The sequence below is a fragment of the Ovis canadensis genome, chromosome 1, assembly GCF_042477335.2.
Source record: "Ovis canadensis isolate MfBH-ARS-UI-01 breed Bighorn chromosome 1, ARS-UI_OviCan_v2, whole genome shotgun sequence".
Lineage (NCBI taxonomy): Eukaryota > Metazoa > Chordata > Mammalia > Artiodactyla > Bovidae > Ovis > Ovis canadensis.
Window position 1 is genome coordinate 64,453,169 of NC_091245.1, and position 22,000 is coordinate 64,475,168.

The following is a 22,000-nucleotide window of genomic DNA, read 5'->3' on the forward strand; positions in this document are numbered from 1 at the left end:
CTCCTGCCCCCAATCCCTTCCAGCATCAGAGTCATTCCCAATGAGTCAACTCTTCGCATGAGGTGGCCAAAACACTGGAGTTTCAGCTTTAGCATCATTCCTTCCAAAGAAATCCCAGGGCCGATCTCCTTCAGAATGGACTGGTTGGATCTCCTTGCAGTCCAAGGGACTCTCAAGAGTCTTCTCCAACACCACAGTTCAAAAGCATCAATTCTTCGGTGCTCAGCCTTCTTCACAGTCCAACTCTCACATCCATACATGACTACTGGAAAAACCATAGCCTTGACTAAACGGACCTTAGTCGGCAAAGTAATGTCTCTGCTTTTGAATATGCTATCTAGGTTGGTCATAACTTTTCTTCCAAGGAGTAAGCATCTTTTAATTTCATGGCTGCATTCACCATCTGCAGTGATTTTGGAGCCCCCAAAAATAAGTCTGTCACTGTTTCCACTGTTTCTTCATCTATTTGCCATGAAGTGATGGGACTGGATGCCATGATCTTCGTTTTCTGAATGTTGAGCTTTAAGCCAACTTTTTCATTCTTCTCTTTCACTTTCATCAAGAGGCTTTTTAGTTCCTCTTCACTTTCTACCATAAGGGTGGTGTCATCTGCATATCTGAGGTTATTGATATTTCTCCCAGCAATCTTGATTCCAGCTTGTGTTTCTTCCAGTCCAGCATTTCTCATGATGTACTCTGCATATAAGTTAAATAAGCAGGGTGACAATATACAGCCTTGACGTACTCGTTTTCCTATTTGGAAACAGTCTGTTGTTCCATGTCCAGTTCTAACTGTTGCTTCCTAACCTGCATACAGATTTCTCAAGAGGCAGGTCAGGTGGTTTGGTATTCCCATCTCTCTCAGAATTTTCCATAGTTTATTGTGATCCACACAGTCAAAGGCTTTGGCATAGTCAATAAAGCAGAAATAGATGTTTTTCTGGAACTCTCTTGCTTTTTCCTTGATCCAGCAGATGTTGGCAATTTGACCTCTGGTTCCTCTGCCTTTTCTAAAACTAGCGTGAACATCAGGAATTTCACGGTTCATGTATTGCTGAAGCCTGGCTTGGAGAATTCTGAGCATTACTTTACTAGCGTGTGAGATGAGTGCAATTGTGTGGTAGTTTGAGCATTCTTTGTCATTGCCTTTCTTTGAGATTGGAATGAAAACTGACCTTTTCCAGTCCTGTGGCCACTGCTGAGTTTTCCAACTTTGCTGGCATATTGAGTGAAGCACTTTCACAGCATCATCTTTCAGAATTTGAAATAGCTCAACTGGAATTCCATCACCTCCACTGGATTTGTTCATAGTGATGCTTTCTAAGGCCCACTTGACTTCACATTCCAGAATGTTTGGCTCTAGATGAGTGATCACACTGTCGTGATTATCTGGGTCATGAAGATCTTTTTTGTACAGTTCTTCTGTGTATTCTTGCCCCCTCTTCTTAATATCTTCTGCTTCTATTAGGTCCATATCATTTCTGTCCTTTATCGAGCCATAATAAAGTCCAAAAATTGTAAGTTTACAATGTAATTGTGAGTCAGTGATCATCTGCATTTCTTTTTTTTTTAATTTTTAATTTTACTTTATTTTACTTTACAATACTGTATTGGTTTTGCCATACATTGACATGAATCCACACGGGTGTACATGAGTTCCCAAACATGAACCCCCCTCCTATCTCCCCCCCCCCCCATATCATCTCTTTGGATCATCCCCGTGCACCAGCCCCAAGCATCCTATATCCTGCATCAAACATAGACTGGTGATTCGTTTCTTACATGATAGTATACATGTTTCAATGCCATTCTCCCAAATCATCCCACCCTCTCCCTCTCCCTCAGAGTCCAGAACTCCGCTCTACACATCTGTGTCTCTTTTGCTGTCTCACATACAGGGTCATCATTACCATCTTTCTAAATTCCATATATATGTGTTAGTGTACTGTATTGGTGTTTTTCTTTCTGGCTTACTTCACTCTGTATAATCGGCTCCAGGTTCATCCATCTCATTAGAACTGATTCAAATGTATTCTTTTTAATGGCTGAGTAATACTCCATTGTGTATATGCACCACAGCTTTCTTATCCATTCATCTGCTGATGGACATCTAGGTTGTTTCCACGTCCTGGCTATTATAAACAGTGCTGTGATGAACATTGGGGTACACATGTCTCTTTCAGTTCTGGTTTCCTCAGTGTATATGCCCAGCAGTGGGATTGCTGGGTCATAAGGCAGTTCTATTTGCAATTTTTTAAGGAATCTCCACACTGTTCTCCATAGTGGCTGTACTAGTTTGCATTCCCACCAACAGTGTAGGAGGGTTCCCTTTTCTCCATACCCTCTCCAGCATTTATTGCTTGCAGACTTTTGGATCGCAGCCATTCTGACTGGTGTGAAGTGGTACCTCATTGTGGTTTTGATTTGCATTTCTCTAATAATGAGTGATGTTGAGCATCTTTTCATGTGTTTGTTAGCCATCTGTATGTCTTCTTTGGAGAAATGTCTATTTAGTTCTTTGGCCCATTTTTTGATTAAGTCGTCTATTTTTCTGGAATTGAGCTGCATCAGTTGCTTGTATATTTTTGAGATTAGTTGTTTGTCAGTTGCTTCATTTGCCATTATTTTATCCCATTCAGAGGGCTGTCTTTTCACCTTGCTTATATTTTCCTTTGTTGTGCAGAAGCTTTTAATTTTAATTAGATCCCATTTGTTTATTTTTGCTTTTATTTCCAGAATTCTGGGAGGTAGGTCATAGAGGATCCTGCTGTGATTTATGTCTGAGAGTGTTTTGCCTATGTTCTCCTCTAGGAGTTTTATAGTTTCTGGTCTTACGTTTAGATCTTTAATCCATTTTGAGTTATTTTTGTGTGCGGTGTTAGAAAGTGATCTAGTTTCATTCTTTCACAAGTGGTTGACCAGTTTTCCCAGCACCACTTGTTAAAGAGACTGTCTTTACCTCATTTCTTAATAATTTATTAAATGACCAACTGGTCATAAACTTGACAAATTATCTTTATTAATGCCAAACATATACATCAGCTAATTTGCACAAACTAAGATAAATGCATCAGTTAAGTGACTTCAGTGCAGAATGCCTCTTATCTTCCCAGTCTTTTACACAAAATTATGTTTTCTTTTTGGAATAAGAGTGTAGCAACTTGCAAGGGTCTATCTATAATAATAAAGTGAAAGTGAATGTTGCTCAGTCATGTCTGACTCTTTGTTATCCCATGGACTGTACAGTTCATGGAATTCTCCAGGTCAGAATACTGGAATGGGTAATCTTTCCCTTCTCCAGGGGATCTTCCCAACCAGGGATCGAACCCAAGTCCCCACATTGCAGGTGGATTCTTTACCAGCTGAGCCACAAGGGAAGACTTAATAGAGATAAGTTTTTTAAATGTGGTTCACTAAGGCCACCCTTCAGTCTGGCTTTGTAGTTATTTCCAGGATAATTCAGAAACTTCCAAAGGGGGGACTAGATTGTTTTAAATTAGTCACAGTTAAAGGTGATGCACAGTCAGGTTTGGGAGCCTCTGCTTGGGGTTTACAAAAAAGCATTTCAGATTCCCTTGCTAAAAATTAGCTATAATGATAATACACAAAGTAAAACTGTTAGTTGCTCAGTTGTGTCTGACTCTGCAAATCCACGGACTGTAGCCCACCAGCCTCTTCTGTCCACGTAATTCTCTAGTCAAGAATACTGGAGTGGTTTGCCGTTTCCTACTCCAGGGATGGTCATATGGAAACACTACCGAAACCATCTGAAAAATACAAATAAAGAGAAAAATAAATGTTTTCCAGCTAATGATGACTTTTTACATTACTTGAATCCCAGATATTTAGGATTTTTAATTGAATATAAAACTGTAAAGTCACTGAGAGGAAGAATTAGTTTATACCTTTTTTGTGTACTAAGGCTCCTTTTTAAATCCCCCAAATAAGGAAATGGCAACCCACTCCATTACTCTTGCCTGGAAGAAAGGGGAAGACACAATCGTTTGTTGGCTGTGTTTGTATTGTCTATCGCCTGTGTTCTCCTGTAGTTGTTGCCTAGCAACTATTGCCATTCTGTAGATTTTAAAACACCAGCGACATACAGATTGGTAAATGTTATTAAAAACAACAACAACAACAAACTTAAATTGGGCTTTTATTGTGTATCAGATATAGGGCTAAGTTTTGAGGAAGCAAATTTAATGAGACAGGGTTCTGTCATAGATTAATTGTCATCCATTCAGTAAGTACACTGTAATGTCAAAGGGGCCTTGTTTCAATTTCTTGTAGGGTACTGTGAGGTCACAAGGTTGAGTGGAAATTCTTTGTAGAAAGGGTATGAAATGAGAAAACATTTTGAAAATAACTCTTGGGGCTGAAACATGAAGGTAGAGTTCACAAGGCAGAAGACATAGGAAGAACTCCTCGACATAGTGGGAATGGTGAGCAGACACAGAGATATATAAACAGGCTGGCAACCTTGAGCACTTATAGGCTGCAATAGGGAAAATTAGTGCCTTGGGACACACAGCCTGCGTGAGGATAGACAGTGAAGTGAAGTAGTCTGGATTGTAGTGTGTGAGCAATGATGAGCCACAAAAGGATATTAAGTACAGGAATAAGAAGGACTATGTCCCTGGTAGCTGTGGAGTAGAGCAGTATGGAAAAGTCAGATAGGAGACTCCAGTAGTTGAGGGAGGGACCATGAGGGCTTGAATGATGGACATTCCATTGGAGAAGGAAACAAGGTGATGTACTAGAAAGAGAGTGAAATGTATTGATGGTGTTATTTTGAAGAGGAAAGAAGGAAGGAAAACCGTTTCCTGATTTAGGTGGCTGAATAGATAGTGGTGACATCAAGTTAGGAAATGCTTGGTGATGAAGAGGGGCAGAGTCAAAGGAAAGGTGATGTGTTCCGTTATGAACACCTGAGGCTGAGGATCCTGTGCGACATCGAACTGGATTTTGGAGAGAGCTGGAATGTTTGGTATTGAAAGTTGAAACACAAGGTATTTATAAATCACTCGGAAGTAAGAAAGTGAGCAGGAAGTGAAGGGAATGGAGAGAGAAAATGGTACCAGTGGAGAAATGTTGAGATATAGGTGGCTTGAGGATACTGGTGATTGCTTGCAATGGCAAATTTGAGAAATGGGAGGGAAGCTCAGCACAGGTAAATAGATTCTTAGGAGCACAAAGGGTCCAATGAGGTCAAAGACATGTTTTGAAATAGAAGCTCTGAATTTTCACTGTGATTTTCCCCAAGGTAGACTGAGAAGGAGGGCACACAAATGTAAATCTACATTTAAAATATTTTAATCAAATTATTAAAGATTTTAACAAGTAATTTACTGTTATCTATATCATTTTACTGACAATTTTAGGTGGTTAAATTCTGTACAGAAAAAAATCACAATAAAGAAGCCCCAAACCAGCAAAACACAAAATGCAATCGCCGAAGCACATGGGAAGTGATCCAAGATTCAGAGGATTTTAAAACAACAACTCCTATGACAACACAGCCACCCAAGCCCACCTTCTCATTGCTGCAGATTGGACAAAGAATTGTGTGTTTAGTCCTTGATAAGTCTGGAAGCATGACGGTAAGTTCACGGGGTCTTGGTCTTCTGGATGCTCATCTCATATTTCTATATGACATGATCTAGACCACATCTTGGAACTGGCTGTGAATAAACACAACCCCAAAGGTCAGAACAGTTACATGCATAATATTTCCATCAGAATAGGCCACTTACGCTCTATTCAACAAAAATTCAGCATCAAGTGTCTCATTTGCCAAACAGCTTTCAATTTGTGAGCAAAGATCTGATGAACTATATAGAATTAACCTTTTTTATGTTTTCCCGACAATATGTACATTTTTTTTTTTTTGATGGTTTAGTATGGTTTATTAAGCTGTGCCTTAGTACAGACGCTGGGGCTTGCCCATGGTGCTCTTAATGTACAAGGCCCTGACGTTCTGCCAATTTTTCTTAAGCAATGATACCAGGAAGTTGACAGCTAAGTGGATGTTGTACACAAGCTCATCATCTGTCATCTTCACGTGGCCAACAGCCACTGCCAGACACAGCACCTTCTTCATCTGGAACTTGATCGTGGACTTCACTTCATCAACTTTGGCCACCATGTTCTCATTGTGGGTCAGCAAGGAAGGGAACTTGCCAGCCTTGTTCAGGCCTGGGCCCAGGATTCGGGGGATCTGCTTGATCAGAGACTCTGAAGCCAAAAAGGCATCATATTTCTTGGCCAGCTTCTTGACCAGTTTCTTATTCTTGTTGAGTTTTTTCAGTGCCTCGATGTCCATGTGGGGGATATCCACAGCCTTGGCCTCATCACAATGCTGCTGGTCCCCCAAGACACACACGGAGAACTTGGGGCTGGGAGTGGACTTAAGCCTGACGGTGCCCGAGAAACGTTTGTCCTTTTGAGGGTCATAGTTCTTCAGGCTGATCTGAAGCTCCACCGTCTCCAAAAACTTTCTGCGCTTGCGCTGGTTCCCGTGCAGGACTTCCCGCACCGCCTCGTAGAGGGTGTCGCGGGAGACTTTGCTGCTCATAGTTCCCTACGCCGCGATAACCGGAAAAGAGCAATATGTACATTTATAAAACTATTTCTAGTGCATTGAAGTAATGAACTAAAGCCAAACCTGGATGTACCTTTTAGATTTATTTATACAAAAGCCCTGAAATTGTATCCAAATATACTACTAAATATAAAGGAGAAATTTTCCTCCATAGAAGGATGTGCCTTGAGTAAGCTTGTTATTTACTCTGCACTGAGGCAACTACCTCCAAATTCCCTCTGTTCTGTTGTCAGTCTGCCAGTCCAAACCTAACCTGACTGCTTTTCTTCTGCTTTTCCATTTAGATCGGTAACCGCCTTAAACGACTGAATCAAGCAGGCAAACTCTTCCTTCTGCAGACGGTTGAGCAAGGGTCCTGGGTCGGGATGGTGACGTTTGACAGTGCTGCCTATGTACAAAGTGAACTTGTACAGATAAACAGTGCCACTGAAAGAGACACGCTCACCAAAAGCTTACCCACAACAGCCTCAGGAGGAACATCCATCTGCTCTGGGCTTCAATCAGCATTCACTGTGAGACAAGTTCCCCTATCATAGTTTGCCGATGTTTACAATTTCTGTCTCCTAAGAAATTACCTTCTCCAGTATTTCTATGCATGCCTCGTGTCTAGCTGAATTAGACAACCAAGGGCAGAGCAAGGGTCCAGATGGTGCAGACACAGGCCCCCGAAACTATCGTTAACTAATTCATTCACACTTTTGTGTTTTTCTGCATCTGTGCATTCACGCTTTTCTGCTTCCATTTGAAACATTCCTGGTGTTACTTCTACATGCCGGGCACTGCAACGTGCCAGGCATTAAGAGTACCATGAGGGCCAAACATGCCACACCTGCTGTCATGGAGCTTAGAATCTTACTGGGGGAAGATTCTTTAACCTCACAGTCACATAAATAAGTGTATAATCATACACTAATGTATGCTATGATAAAAGGTATACAGGGATATAAAAGAATATCTTCTCTGAAGAAAAAAGTAAACTTACAGTTTTGGTTAAATATTGAAGTAGCTTAACAGTCCAAACTATTGGGGATATAAGACCTCTTTTTGGGCAAGCAAATGGTTTAAGTTTGAAATAGGAGGGCTTAGGAAGTGCGAGTCTAACTGTATTAGGGATGTATCCAAAGATCCCATCTGAATATCCAATCATGTCACCCCTCTACTTAGGTCTCAATTTCTCCCCATTTTCAACAAAGCTAAGTAAAATTTCTCAATAAAATATTTAATTTATTTTATAATATAGCCCCTACCTACCTTTCCAGGCTTAAGTACCTGGGACTCTCTTCCAGATATTTATGCTTACGCAAATTAGTGTACCTGTCCTTTGCCAGCAGTTTCCATGCTTTTGCCCAGCCAGCTTCATATTTAATTTTTCATCCCTCCTCTGTATCTCTAATCATACTCTTCCTTCACATATCTATCACAGACACTATCTATTTCTTGACATCTTTCCTGATCCTTTCAACTGTATAGAGTTTCTCTTTCTGAATCCTATGAACTTGTTTTCTGCTTTTAAAAATATCTCAAGAGTTTTAGCTTTTCTGTCTTCTTTCCTGTCATGTCCCTTGCTCAAACAAAACTTGTTTCAAGATATGAATTATCTTTTAACTTCTGGCACAATATTTTTTATATAGGAGGTTCTCAATAAATAAAATTAAATTAAGCTATTTGATTATATCAGATGCTTAAGTAATCCAAACATAAATTATGATACTCTATATCTATTAGAGGCTATTTAGTCCCATGAAATAAGTAATAGGAGGCTGAGAGAAGCTGGCTGGTCTAAGGTCTCAGAATCTCTGCAGTGTCTTGGGAAAGTCTACCCTCTGCCTGCTTGGGGCACAACACATCAATGGGGCTATTCCCGATTTCCAAGCAGCAGCAGGAGTATTTAGTTTTCAGCTCACATGTTTCATGTTGACAGTGGACTCAAGCATTCCCTCATATGCAGTCTGACCCTCTGACCCTTCTATTCCACTTTGAAGATCAGTTCCCTAGAAGTGGATTTTATAGCATACACAGTCAGCTTCAAAACCCTTCTCCAGATGCCTTTGTGCACCTGGATTCTCTTGCCTCTGCCACTAACCCACACACTTTGATTAAAGAAGCAAATAATGGAGGGAAACTGACACTGAAATCACTGACCTGTCTACAGAACTCATGGTATACAAAATTCGAGGGGAAATGATTAATACCAGACAGCCTGATGGTGAAGAGGGAACTTCTGGTTCTGCATTTCCCACTGCAGTGAGTGAGAGAGTATGTGAGGCACACAATTGGAATTTAGATGCTCCTCCTGCCCTACAGAGCCCAGGTATGGGGTGGGAGGAGCTTGTGTATGACCACAGGGTAATGAGGCAAAGGGCCTTGGATCCTTCCCTGTCTCAAGTTCCCTGCTGGCCCCTGGTGAGGACCCTGGTCAGGTATGGCAGTGCTATCTGTTGAGCTGGGGCCACTGGACTTTACTTGTTTTCTTAGCTTGATCAGTGCCCATTGGTTTTCCACCAGCTGACTCACCACACTCTGGCTCTCAATGCTGGAGCACAGCCCTGAGCCCCCCATGTCCTGCATCTAGCATTTGGGAGGTTGCACACCCCTTAGCTTCTAGAACAAGATAAATTGTCCTCTTGCCTGCCAATTCTCAAGTCAGCTGATTTCCACTTCCCCTATGGATACTTGCGGACTTCTGCATGTCCATGACACACAGCAATGATAGGGAGTGGGACAAGGGAATCCAAATTGAGCCATTTCTCTGGCCTCTCAGGGGCTTCTCTGGTGGCTCAGATAGTAAGGAATCTGCCTGCAATGCAGGAGACCTGGGTTCAATCCCTGGGTTGTAAAGATCCCTGGAGAAGGAAATGCCAACCCACTCCAGTATACTTGCCTGGAGGATCCCATGGACAGAGCACCCTGGTGGGCTGCAGTCCGTAGAGTCAAAAGAGTCAGACATGACTGAGTGAGCCCTGCAGCTTGGTCAGACTGCGGTCTCAACCACAGCTGACAGGCTCCTGGGCTCCTGGGCTCTAGGCTTCCTCACATGACAGCAATCAGAGTTCTGCCTTCATCCTTTGTGGAGCAGCCCCCTCTCAAAAGGAGTGGGGCAGAAGTCTCCTCTGCTTTCAGCTTCTCTTTTAACCTACATCAAGTTTCTTCCCTTTCTGATAGTCTGGTCCAGAGATTGGAGTTACTTAGAATTACTTGTTTCCTCTACGTCTGAGTCTCCCTTCCTCTTTTTAAGGGAAGGTGAACTCTTGCCTTCCTCTTCATAAACATGATTTTTATCTGATTTTCCTTCTTATCCAATATTGGCACAAGGTGTAACTTTTCTATAGCACATAAAAAACATAATCTGTGTCCACCAGGAATAGTTGAGACATAGGTGTCATAAGACAATTAGGAACTAGGGACTAATAAGAACAAAATGTTTTGCTTTCATCAAAGGGGATATTAAAAATTTTAGTAATTCATGTGAACTGCTGCTGCTGCTAAGTTGCTTCAGTCGTGTCCGACTCTGTGCAACCCCATAGACGGCAACCCACCAGGCTCCCCCGTCCCTGGGATCCTCCAGGCAAGAACACTGAAATGGGTTGCCATTTCCTTCTCCGATGCATGAAACTGAAAAGTGAGAATGAAGTCACTCAGTCGTGTCCAACTCTTAGCGACCCCATGGACTGCAGCCTACCAGGCTCCTCCATCCATGGGATTTTCCAGGCAAGAGTACTGGAGTGGGGTGCCATTGCCTTCTCCACATGTGACCTGAGAACTGGCCAATCAGAACCAAGGCCAGCCATGAACAGCTGGAATGGTAAGACTGCTGAATACCAGGCAAGCTAAAATCTTCCATGAGTCTAATATGATAATAGTAATATATTAGTCCCCATTATTATCCCTATTAAATGAGGATGGTTTCTGAAGTTAACTTGGAACCTCTGAAAGCCTGTCAAGGAGACATCATGTGAAGAAAACTAGAAGACCCTTCTTTTCTGAATCCCTAGAGCTGTCCATCCCTGGGACTGCCCTGTATCCCACCTTACTGAGCCTTCTCTGCAACAGGCTAACCAAGGGAAAAAAGCATTGTCAAGTTCCATGAATCTTGCTGATTTATAATAGTATCACTGCAAGACAGAGAGATATTTGACCATTCCCAGACACTTTTGTTTATTCCCTCTAGAATTTCTCTTCTCGTTCCCTTTAATTGCAGTTTTCCCAATACTTTGGCTACCCTGAGTGTGACAACTCATGCCTGAATTATGTCCTTAGGTGATTAAGAAGAAATATCCAACAGATGGAGCTGAAATCGTCTTACTGACCGATGGGGAGGACAACACTATAAGTGCATGCTTTGATGAGGTGAAACAAAGCGGAGCCATCATCCACACAGTTGCCCTGGGGCCATCTGCAGCGCAGGAACTAGAGGAGATGTCAAAAATGACAGGTGAAGGGTGACCTGCAGAGTCCCGCTGCATCTTCTCTCCCACTGGACTTTGAGCTCCAGGGCACTGGGCAGTAGGAGAAGGGTAGAGCGAGGAGATATGGGATTATCCTCTGACCAATCAGCTCCCCTTTCCCCCAAATGACTTTAGAACTGGCTCCACTCATTTATTCTAATGCCTTGTTTCTAGGATTAGGGCAATCTGGAGAAGATGGGACCAGCACACCACGCACGACTCTCTTCCCAGACACCTTATAAAGATTGGAAAGAATCTACTAGGTTAACTAGGAGCTATTCACTTCCAGTTGGCAGCTGACCAAGAGACCCTGGGGAGACAGAGGACAAGCCACTAACCATATAATACATGATACAAGTGCTGTGTTAGTAATAGAGGGTACAGTGAGCACAAAGAAGGGAGCCTAGACTTCATCTGGGGAAGAAGTGTACAGGAAGGTGACATCTGAACTGGGACTTGAACAAGAAGTAGCAGGGGGAAAACAAAGTGCCTGCTGAACCACACAGAAGGTCACTCCGAAAATATAGAATGTAATGCAGTTTCGTTGTAAAACATTCAGATACTGTGCTTCACCTTCCATATGCACATGCTTAAAATAGATCCCACCTGAACTATTCTTCAGCAGAGTGGGTTTTTATTACTTTAAATTTGTTTAACCTAGGGTCAGAATTATGGATATCACTTGCTGAGTTGTCCTCTGAGCCAGCTAAAACAACAGACTGTTTGCTCCTAACAGTGTTTGTCTTATGCTGGGATTCCTAGAAGCAGAGCCTGAGCAAGGGATTTGGGCGCATGTGATTTACAGAGGGAGAGCTCTCAGGTGAAAGGGGCGGTAGGGACCGAGATCAGGCAGGGGAGGAAGCTAAGCACAGATGTGAATTAGGAGGCCAGCTGAAGCCTGACCTCACAGGAGGCTCTGGATCTAGAACTGCAAAACAGATTTGGTCCAGTCTTCAAAGACAGACCATTGTACCACTGTGTCCATCAGTCAGTGGTTGAAAAATGTCAGGGCAGGGCAGGGGTGAGTGGGGCATGCTGTTCTTTAGCTAGGGTGGCCCCATTTTGTAAGGCAATTTTCTGAAAAGGAGGCAGCTATATGCTGTTTGGCTAACACTCAGAGCTGCTGGGGAGAGATGCATTAGTCTAGATAAGGGGACCTGGGTGATCTGGGTGAGGCACCAACAGGATGACCAAAACACTCTCCTCAGATTTTAGATGTCACTAAGAGTTTAAAAGTGCCTTAACATCAACTATCTTAGTTACACCTGTTCAAAATAGGTGTAGACTACATGGCTGGTATATCATCTCGTGTTTACTACGTATAACACTTTTCTATAACCATCACTTGTCAGTTATTTCTTGCTGCTGTAACATACACATTTTTTTCCGGTTTAAGAGAAAATTTGAAAGTCAAGCTCGCTAAGATCATGTGTAAAATAAGAATAAATCAATACACTTGCAGTGAGGCTTAATGGCTTGTATGAAAGTGCATGACCTTTAAAACACAAGATTTATATTACTAGTTTTGGTCTATTGGAGATTCTTAACTGCTTTGCAGAGGGCTGAAGCAGCCAAATGATGATGCTGCTGAAGGATTTGTTTAGTAGGATTAAAATATATTTAATAGTATCAGCTTCTGAGTTAATCTGGATACCTATTTAATGTTAATCTATTAATATTAATGCTTTAATAGCACAAAAGAGTAAGTATTTTGTGTATTTTATCTTAACAATTGCTAAAATGTTGCAAATATTTGTTTTCTAGAAAATAACTTCTGATAACATAATTGCATTCTAGGCGGTTTGCAGACATATGCTTCAGATCAGGTTCAGAACAATGGCCTCATGGATGCTTTCGCGGCCCTTTCATCAGGAAACAAAGCTGTCTCCCAGCGCTCCATTCAGGTCAGAGTTCCTCCTCAGTTTTTCATGTTTGTTAAAAACCATAGCCAAGATAGGGAATTTCACGGTTATGAGTTTTAAGTTCCACATTCCTCTAGTAATGAATTAAAATTAAAATAGAAGCTTCAGCCTGATATTAGCCATTATTTCTAAAATGCAACAGTATTCCTTTAAACAAGGCAATCAGTGCTTCTAATTTGGAAACATTACTAAGTGACTTACTCTTAGAAACCATCAACATAAAATGTAATGGGTCCAAGAATTCTTTTTTAACATACGTTAACAAGCACCCATAGCAATATAATTGGCCCAGAATTGTCTTCGGAGTAGATCATCTCAATATAAATTATCTGGAACAACTGTTCAGGGATTACTTGGTCTTTTTTTCCATTACCTCAACTCCCTGATATTTGTCAAGATTTTCCTATAAAGAGTGGAAAGTGATTTGTACTGTGAAAAGCCCATGTGGTCAGTCCAGACACCTGGATCCTGTTCCTGGATCTGTCATTGACTGTGACCATGGGCAAAGAACTTCACCTCTCTGGACTTAAGTGCTCAGCCAGACATGAACCAGAAAACTTCTGCGGTCCCTTCTGGTTCTAGAATTTCAAGAAAACAGAATTTTCTTTCAAAAGTCTTGGGACAATAAAAACTGGACAAATATATTAAGTGCTCTTTCCTAATGGCTATAAAAATTATTCATGTGAATCTTTAAACCAGAGAGAGTGAACAATCAGCACCACACCTGTGTGAGTTGTAACTTTTATTGTGAATGAAAGTAAAAATAATGTAAATCAAAGCCAAATAATGACCTATTCTACATTACAGGGAATTCTAATCAATACTCTGTAATGGCCTATGTGGGAAAAGAATCTATAGGTGCTTCTCTGGTGGCTCAGTGGCAAAGAATCTGTCTGCAATGCAGGAAACATGAATTCAATCCCTGGGTTAGTAAGAATCCCTGGAGAAGTAAATGGCAACTCACTCTAGTATCCTTACCTGGAAAATGCCACGGACAGAGGAGCCTGGAGGGTTATAGTCCATGGGGTCACAACAGAATTAGGAACTAAACACAGCATAGGTGTATGTGTAACTGATTCACTTTGCTGTACTCCTGAAACTAACACAACACTCTGAATCAACTATACTCCAATAAAAAATTTTTTAAAGCCAAATAATGTCAGATTTCAAAACAATAGGCTTTTTAGTTTATCAGTGTAGCATTTATTCAGTCAAAGAATATAGCAGTTACACTCATTTACTAGTTCAGATTTAGAATATTAAACCCAACGGCCTGATTTGAACACAGGAGGAGTGTGTCTTAGAAAAGTAATTAAACTGATTAATGGGCAAGTTCACAGTCAGGCAGTTTCTGCCCATTATTTTTATATTTAAGAAACCTAAAAGGGAGGGAGATTGAGACATGAGTAGGACTCATTTCCCTACCTGTCATAAGAACAACATCTAAGGGCTCCTTGCTTTCTTCACGTCTTAGATCATAATCTATTTTCAAAACTAGAAAGTTGGGCTCGATGACCAGACCATCCTATCTTCTAACAGATATTTGTTTAAAGACCATAAATAATTGACTAGGAGATAATCCTGAAAAATCATACTTTGTACAAAGTCTGGTTAGCCCTTCCCTACTTCAACCCTGCTCTACTGCTCCTTCATTCTTCTCCAGATAACAAATCAGCCTTGGGCATTGACTTCTTTCACTTACCTTCACAGGGACTGCAATAATAATTGACCTAGGACTTAGTTATTTGCAAGTCAAACAATCCAGATGTGGGTTGAAATAAGTCCTAGTTAGTCCCCTTAAGGGTTTAAGTCCAGTAATAAGATGAGATGTACAGTATGCTGGTAGGTATCAAGCAAAACACACTGCGAGGACATCAAAGGATTGATGGAAACAAGATCCACTCACAGATTAGAGAATGAAACTAGGGTTTCTGGGGAAGGATGGGAGGAGGGATAGTTAGAGAGTTTGGGATTGACATATACACACTGCTATATTTAAAATGAACCTACTGTATAGCACATGGAACTCTGTTCCATGTTATGTGGCAACCTGGCTGGGAGGGGAGTTTGGGGGAGAATGGATACATGTGTATGTATGGCTGAGTCCCTTCATTGTTCACCTGAAACTATCACACCATTGTTCGTTAATTGGCTATACCCCAATACAAAATTGAAAGTTTTCCAAAAAAAAGATACTGTGGGAGATCAAAGGAGGGACAGATTATTCTTTGCTGGTGAGATGGACATCAAGTGACTTTGAAATTGAATTTTGAAGGGTAGGTAAGGCTTAGACAAATGGAGATGAATGTATAGATTTCCAGGAAAAGCAGAGATTGTGGTAGTCAGAGAGTCAGAGATTCACGAAGATCATAAGAGGAAGTGGTCTTGTTTGGGTGTCAGAATCAATATTATGGAAGCTAAGGCTGGAAAAGTCATTCATGACTGGGTCATTAAAAAAAAGAATTGGACCATAATAGGTACTAAACATCAAACCAAGTTCTTAGGTACCACTGAAGTCTTTTTAATGGGGTGACTAATAGTTGGAGGCAAGATGGAAGCTATTATGTGATGGGAGCTGTATTCTCCAGAGAGTAAAGAATTGTATACTTACTTTACAGCTTGAGAGTAGGGGATTAACCCTCCAGAACAGTCAGTGGATGAATGGCACAGTGACTGTGGACAGCACTGTGGGGAAAGACACTTTGTTTCTCATCACTTGGACAACTGATCTTCCCCAAATCCTTCTCTGGGATCCCAGTGGAAACAAACAAGATGGCTTTGTAGTAGATACAAACACCAAAATGGCCTACCTCCAAATCCCAGACATTGCCAAGGTATGAGCTCATCTTTTTCCCTTCTCACAGTTTGATAAGATAAAATAAAATTTTTACAAAATAACCACAGCCTTTTAAATGATAGTGGTTGCTTTTAAAAAAAAAAAAGAGTGTTGAATGAAAGAGAACAAGGAAAAAACTCCATTCAGTGGAAATCACTCAGTGTGACAACAAGTCACTTCAGTTCAGTTGTTCAGTTGTGTCTGACTCTTTGCAACCCCATGGACTGCAACATGTGAGGCTTCCCTGTCCATCACCAACTCCTGGAGCTTACTCAGACTCATGTCTATCAAGTCAGTGATGCCATCCAACCATCTCATCCTCTGTCATCCCCTTCTCCTCCTGCCTCAGTCTTTCCCAGCATCAGGGTCTTTTCCAATGAATCAGTTCTTCACATCAGGTGGACAAAGTATTGGAGTTTCAGCCTCAACATCAGTCTTTCCAATGAATATTCAGGACTGATTTCCTTTATAATGGACTGGTTGGATCTCCTTGTAGACCTAGGGCCTCTCAAGAGTCTTTTCCAACACCATAGTTCAAAAGTATCAATTCTTTGGCATGCAGCTTTCTTTATAGTCCAACTTTAACACCCATACATGACCACTGGAAAAACCATAGCCTTAACTAGTTGGACCTTTGTTGGCAAAGTAATGCCTCTGCTTTTTAATATGCTGTCTAGGTTGGTCATAGCTTTAGTCAAGAAAAAGGAAATTGGCAATATTTTCTCCAGGTATTAAAAGGAGAACCTTCAAATTACACAGCAGCTGATACTTTGGCCTAATGAAAACTATTTCCTCTATTGCTCCTGCTCTTGAGAAACCAATGCTATGATAAGGACACGACTTTCAAACCTCATTTTTCCCAACTAGAATTTTCTTGGCAGTAAGAACCATGTGATTAGTCCAAACATACCAAAGTTTCCCTTGACTAAGAGAATATAAAAAACCTTCTTAGATCTATTTGTACTGTACATATATCAGATGAGCTCTTCCTATAGTTGGCATTGAAGTCAGGTCTGTCACTGAAATTTATTAACTGGAAACGTCTCCATTTTTTTTTTGGCTAGATTGGCATTTGGAAATACAGCCTACAAGCAAGCTCCCAAACCCTGACTTTGACTGTCACCTCCCGTGCATCAAGTGCTACTTTGCCTCCAGTTACAGTGACCTCTAAAGTGAACAAAGACACAGGCAAATTCCCTAGCCCTATGGTAGTTTATGTAAAGATTCACCAAGGAACCAAGCCAATTCTCAGGGCCAAGGTCACAGCCCTGATAGAATCAGTGGATGGGAAAACAGCTACCTTGGAATTACTGGACAACGGAGCAGGTAACCACCCCAGGAACTGGACACGTTTTTCTTTTCCAGGAAACAACCAAGCAACAGCAGGAGGGCATAATGCGGTGAGGAGTCCAGCACTGGGGTTGTGGTTGGGAGAGCTCTCTGCCTCCCTACAACTCCTATATTTTAAAATGTTGGGAAACATGAGAAGGGCTTGCCTTTAGCTTCTATAAAGTGCAAAAAAGTTGTCAGTGGGCATTCCAACCCTCTCAGAAAAGGAAAGGAGGAAAATTAATAGCTATTTTGTGTTAGGAGTTTGTGATAGATGGATAGATAGATCGATCTTCATTTCTTATCTTCACCACACACTTTTGAGGTATTATGATCCCTACATTACAGATGAAGAAAGAGGCTTTAACATTTGGAAAGCAGCAGAGATGGATGTATTGTTATATGTGACTCCCCTATCTATGTGAATTCTATATTATCTTGCCCAAAGTGAAAAGTCTATTATTTTTATATTTAAGAAGTCTAACAGGGTGAAGAAAAAGAAAATTCTACATTTATTTTAGAACTTGACTATTTACTATAAAACAAGTAACTTTATTAAAACAAATTCTGTAAATGAATTTTCTACTTAAACCTATCCTTGGTAAAAGTCATAAATTTTAAGAAAATAATCACACAACACTTTTTTTCTCACCAATAACATACAGTAAATCAATTCAGTTCAACAGATATTTATTGAGTAGTTACTTTGTGCTATGTTGGATTTAACAGAGACACATGACTTGATCTCTGATTTCAAAAAGAAAGACAATTCAAGCAGACAAGATGTATGCATCTGAAATTACACACACACAAAGTGGTAAAAGAAGTATACCTCATCCTTAACTCAGTCAGATCTTAATTCCTTCATTTCTCTGTCAAGGTGCTGATGCTACTAAGGGTGATGGTATCTATTCAAGATATTTTACAGCTTATGATACAAATGGTAGATACAGTGTAAAAGTGTGGGCTTTGGGAGGAGTCAACACAGCCTCTCAGACGGTATCAGCCCAGCAGAATGGAGCCATGTACATACCTGGCTGGATTGAGAATGGTGAGTAATCTATAACAACATCCCAAGCTTGAGTTAAAGGCTTGGAATCAAGGGAAAACCAAGACCAGAGGAGAGAATGGTGCAGAATTAAATCAGTTTCTCAACCTTGCCATTACTGACATTTTGGTCACATAATTCTTTATTGTGGAGGGCTGTCCTGTGCCTTGCAAGGTGTTTAGAAACACTTCTGGCCTCTATTTACTAGACATCAGAAGCAGCCCTCACAGACATGACAATCAAACATATGTCCAGACATCATTCACTGTTCTCTAGGCCAACAACATAGCACCTAGTTAAGCCATCGGATTGAGTATAGATTTTGACCGCCTTGGTTCAATTCCAGCCTTCTACCAGATAAAGTATTTCAGGTACTCTCTTGAGCTTTGTCTGCCTCACTTGTAAAATAGGTAATAATAGTAAATACCTCATGGAATGGTTATGATGAATAAAGAAGAAAATGCATCTAAATAAGCTATTGCTGGTAAACAAGAACCCCACTGATTGAACAGGTCAGGGATTTTTAGAATTTCAGGATGACTTTTACACAAATTTTCAGCAAGAATGTGAAGCAAATTGGAATTGCTACATTAACTAGATTTCCATGCATTCATTGAGAAAATCAAGTCTTTCAAAAGCACACAATTTTAGAACCCCCAACGTAAAACATTGTGTGAGAAACTACAATCTAATAAGAAAGATAAAACACAAATATGGAGAGGAAGAGAAAAATTCAAAGAATAAATAATCAAGGCAATTCTTGAATCCCAGCCAAATCCCAGGAAAGACAAGAAAACCCGCAGTATTACCTAGGTGGAAGAGACTGTTTGAGGAAGTCTGAGAAGGTTTAAAGCAGAGGTAGTATTTAAACTGATGGTGCGGCAGGTTAAGATTAGGATAAGGTAGTAGGATAGCAACAACATAGGATAAGGTGGGAGGTGGAAGGGAGGTTCAAGAGGGAAGGAATTTATGTATACCTATGGCTGATTCATGTTGACATACAGCAGAAACCAACACAATATTGTAAAGCAATTATCCTCCAATTTAAAATTAAACACACACACACACACACACAAAATCAATTCCAGGACAAGTGTATTTATAAAAAACAAATTATGGAAGCTATTCCACTAAATATCTAGGAAATAAATATATGTGAGATAAAGAACTATGATTCTCTTTGCTTTTTCCCCTGTGATGTGACCTGATTTGGGAGCTTTACAACAAATAAAGTGAGTTTTGCGTGTTGGAAGAAAGAAGGGAAATGTAAGAAGAGGGCAACTCAATGACAAAACAGAGAGAAGTATAGCAATTTCATGGTGTTATCTGTCTTAACTGAGGGATTTTTAAATGCAGGTGAAGTAAAATGGAATCCACCAAGACCTGACATTAACAAGGATCAAGGCAAGCAAGTATGTTTCAGCAGAACGTCCTCGGGAGGTTCATTTGTGGCCACCGATGTTCCAAAGGCCCCCATACCTGATCTCTTTCCACCGTGTAAAATCACTGACCTGAAGGCAAAAATTCAAGGGGACGAACTCATTAATCTGACTTGGACAGCTCCTGGGGATGATTATGATCATGGAAGAGGTAAGCTGAATGTGGTATGGACCCTGTAAAGGAGTTTAGCAGCCAAGCAGAGGGTGGGAGGCAGGCAGGTGTGCTGTGATGCATGTTGAGGGCAGAAGGCAGGAGGGACCTGGGATGTCCTCTGAAATGACAGTTTAAGACTTTAAAACATGAGAAGTTTGGAATCTGAACAACTGGCCTATATAGGTATAAGATATTTCAACCAGGAATAGGCAATCCTCAGTTTTTTTCTGAAATCTTGCCAAGCTGTGCTTTAATAGACCTCATTTTCAGTAATGTCTCTTGGGGAGAACTGGGAATAGAGCATAGATACTGTGGAGCAGAGCTGTCCTTTGGAAGAAACCTCAGATTTTTTCTCTCAAAGTATGGTCTGCGGATTGCAGCATGGGCATCCCATGAATGCTAGTTAGAAGTGCAGAACTGGGCCTACTGAGCCTGATCTGCATTTTAAGATCCCTGGATGATGTGTGTGTACATTCAAGTTTGGGAAGCACAAATAATAAAATAATAAGCAGTGATTATCTCCTCTCTCAGTCAGATGCTATGACCAGAAATAATTACCTAGGCTTTAAGTCAAGCCTGATCCAGTTTTACATTTATCACTCCGTCAGAATACAAAAGGGCACAGGATATAAAAGTTAAACTGTAAAAAAAAAGATACTAGTGCTTATAAAAATGGACCATCAGTTTTATTTATTCATTGGTATGTTATAGGATGGAGATATTGTTTCTAACAAATTTTTTAAAACTTTGACTTGAGGATTACAAATCACATCCTTTTTTTAAATTATGTTTTAGCTGACAAGTACATCATTAGAATAAGCACAAATATTCTTGAGCTCAGAGACAAGTTCAATGAATCGCTTCAAGTGAACACTACTGATCTCATCCCAAAGGAGGCCAACTCAGAAGAAGTCTTTGTGTTTAAACCAGAAACCATCACTTTTACAAATGGCACGGATCTCTTCATTGCTATACAGGCTGTTGATAAGGTCAGCCTGAAGTCAGAAATCTCCAACATTGCACAAGTATCTTTGTTTATTCCCCCAGAGATTCCTCCAGAGAAACCAAGTCCTTCTCTTCCTTGTCCTGATATTAATATCAACAGCACCATTCCTGGTATTCACATTTTAAAAATTATGTGGAAGTGGCTAGGAGAATTACAAATTTCCTTGGGCTGAGTTTTCCTGAGATAAATCATTCATCCTTCTTTTGATTATAAAAATTTATAAAATGTATTTTAGATTTCCTGTATGAGGCAATTTAATGAAATAAAATACTAAAAACTGGATACACATGGATAAAAAGTATGTATTCAAATCCAAAAATTTAATCATTGCTCACTTATTATTTGAGTACAGAAAGAAGGGGCGCTTGCATCAATAAATGGAAATATGTTTAATTTGATTTGAGGAACTTTGCCAGTTATAAAAGAACATGTAATTACATTGAAATATGCCAGAAATGACCAACTAGGTCAAGCTATTTAAATATAAAAGGCATGTTCAATATTATATAGCAACATAAATGGGAAAAGAATTTGAAAATGAATGGGTACATGAATATGTATAACTGAATTACTTTACTGTACATCTGAAACTAACACATTGCTAATCATCTCTACTCCAAAACAAAATAAAAAGTTAAAAATAAATAAATAAATAAATAAATATAAAATTCATGACTTGTTATAGAAGAGATTTGGACCAGCATTACCAGGATTATATATTCTTTTTCTCTAAATTTGGGCAAAGATGATGCATTTCAGAAAGAGATTGCATTGTAGCTTCCCTGGTGGTTCATCTGGTAAAGAATCCTCCTGCAACACAGGATACCTCGGTTCAATCCCTGGGTTTGGAAGATCTCCTGGAGGAGGGAATGGCTACCCACTCCAGTATTCTGACCTGGAAAATTCCATGGACTGTATAGTCCATGGGGTTGCAAACAGCTGGACACAACTGAGCGACTTTCACTTTCACTTTGCACTGTGGAAGGAAATAACAGCACGGCAAAGGCTCCAGAGGCACAGAAATGTATGCAATGTGCATGCAAATATGAGTCAAAGATGCCTAAAGCCACAGCGGTGGCACATACAGTAAAAAAGTAGGCTCAGGCCAGGTGTGAAGGACAGTGACTGAGAAGCATTTACTGTCTACTTTGTGCCAAGTGTCCTACTAATGCCTTATATGCAGTATATTATGTAATGCAATTCAGTTCATTCAACAAATA

The 22,000-nt window shown here is 40.4% G+C and overlaps 1 protein-coding gene and 1 pseudogene across 1 annotated transcript in view; one reads left to right on the forward strand and one right to left on the reverse strand.

Moving 5' to 3' along the window:
* Positions 1–21,060, forward strand: part of CLCA1 (chloride channel accessory 1) — a 37,125-nt gene extending 16,065 nt beyond the window's left edge. The window contains exons 6-14 of the mRNA XM_069596540.1: positions 5,382–5,600; positions 6,886–7,113; positions 10,859–11,033; positions 12,844–12,950; positions 15,587–15,802; positions 16,869–17,130; positions 18,014–18,184; positions 19,538–19,771; positions 20,570–21,060. Coding sequence (XP_069452641.1) covers positions 5,382–5,600; positions 6,886–7,113; positions 10,859–11,033; positions 12,844–12,950; positions 15,587–15,802; positions 16,869–17,130; positions 18,014–18,184; positions 19,538–19,771; positions 20,570–20,952 — 1,995 coding nt within the window. The 3' untranslated portion in view covers positions 20,953–21,060. The remainder of the gene's footprint in view (positions 1–5,381; positions 5,601–6,885; positions 7,114–10,858; positions 11,034–12,843; positions 12,951–15,586; positions 15,803–16,868; positions 17,131–18,013; positions 18,185–19,537; positions 19,772–20,569) is intronic.
* On the reverse strand, positions 5,883–6,600 carry LOC138443735 (large ribosomal subunit protein uL1 pseudogene; annotated as a pseudogene).
* Positions 21,061–22,000: the final 940 nt, after the last annotated feature.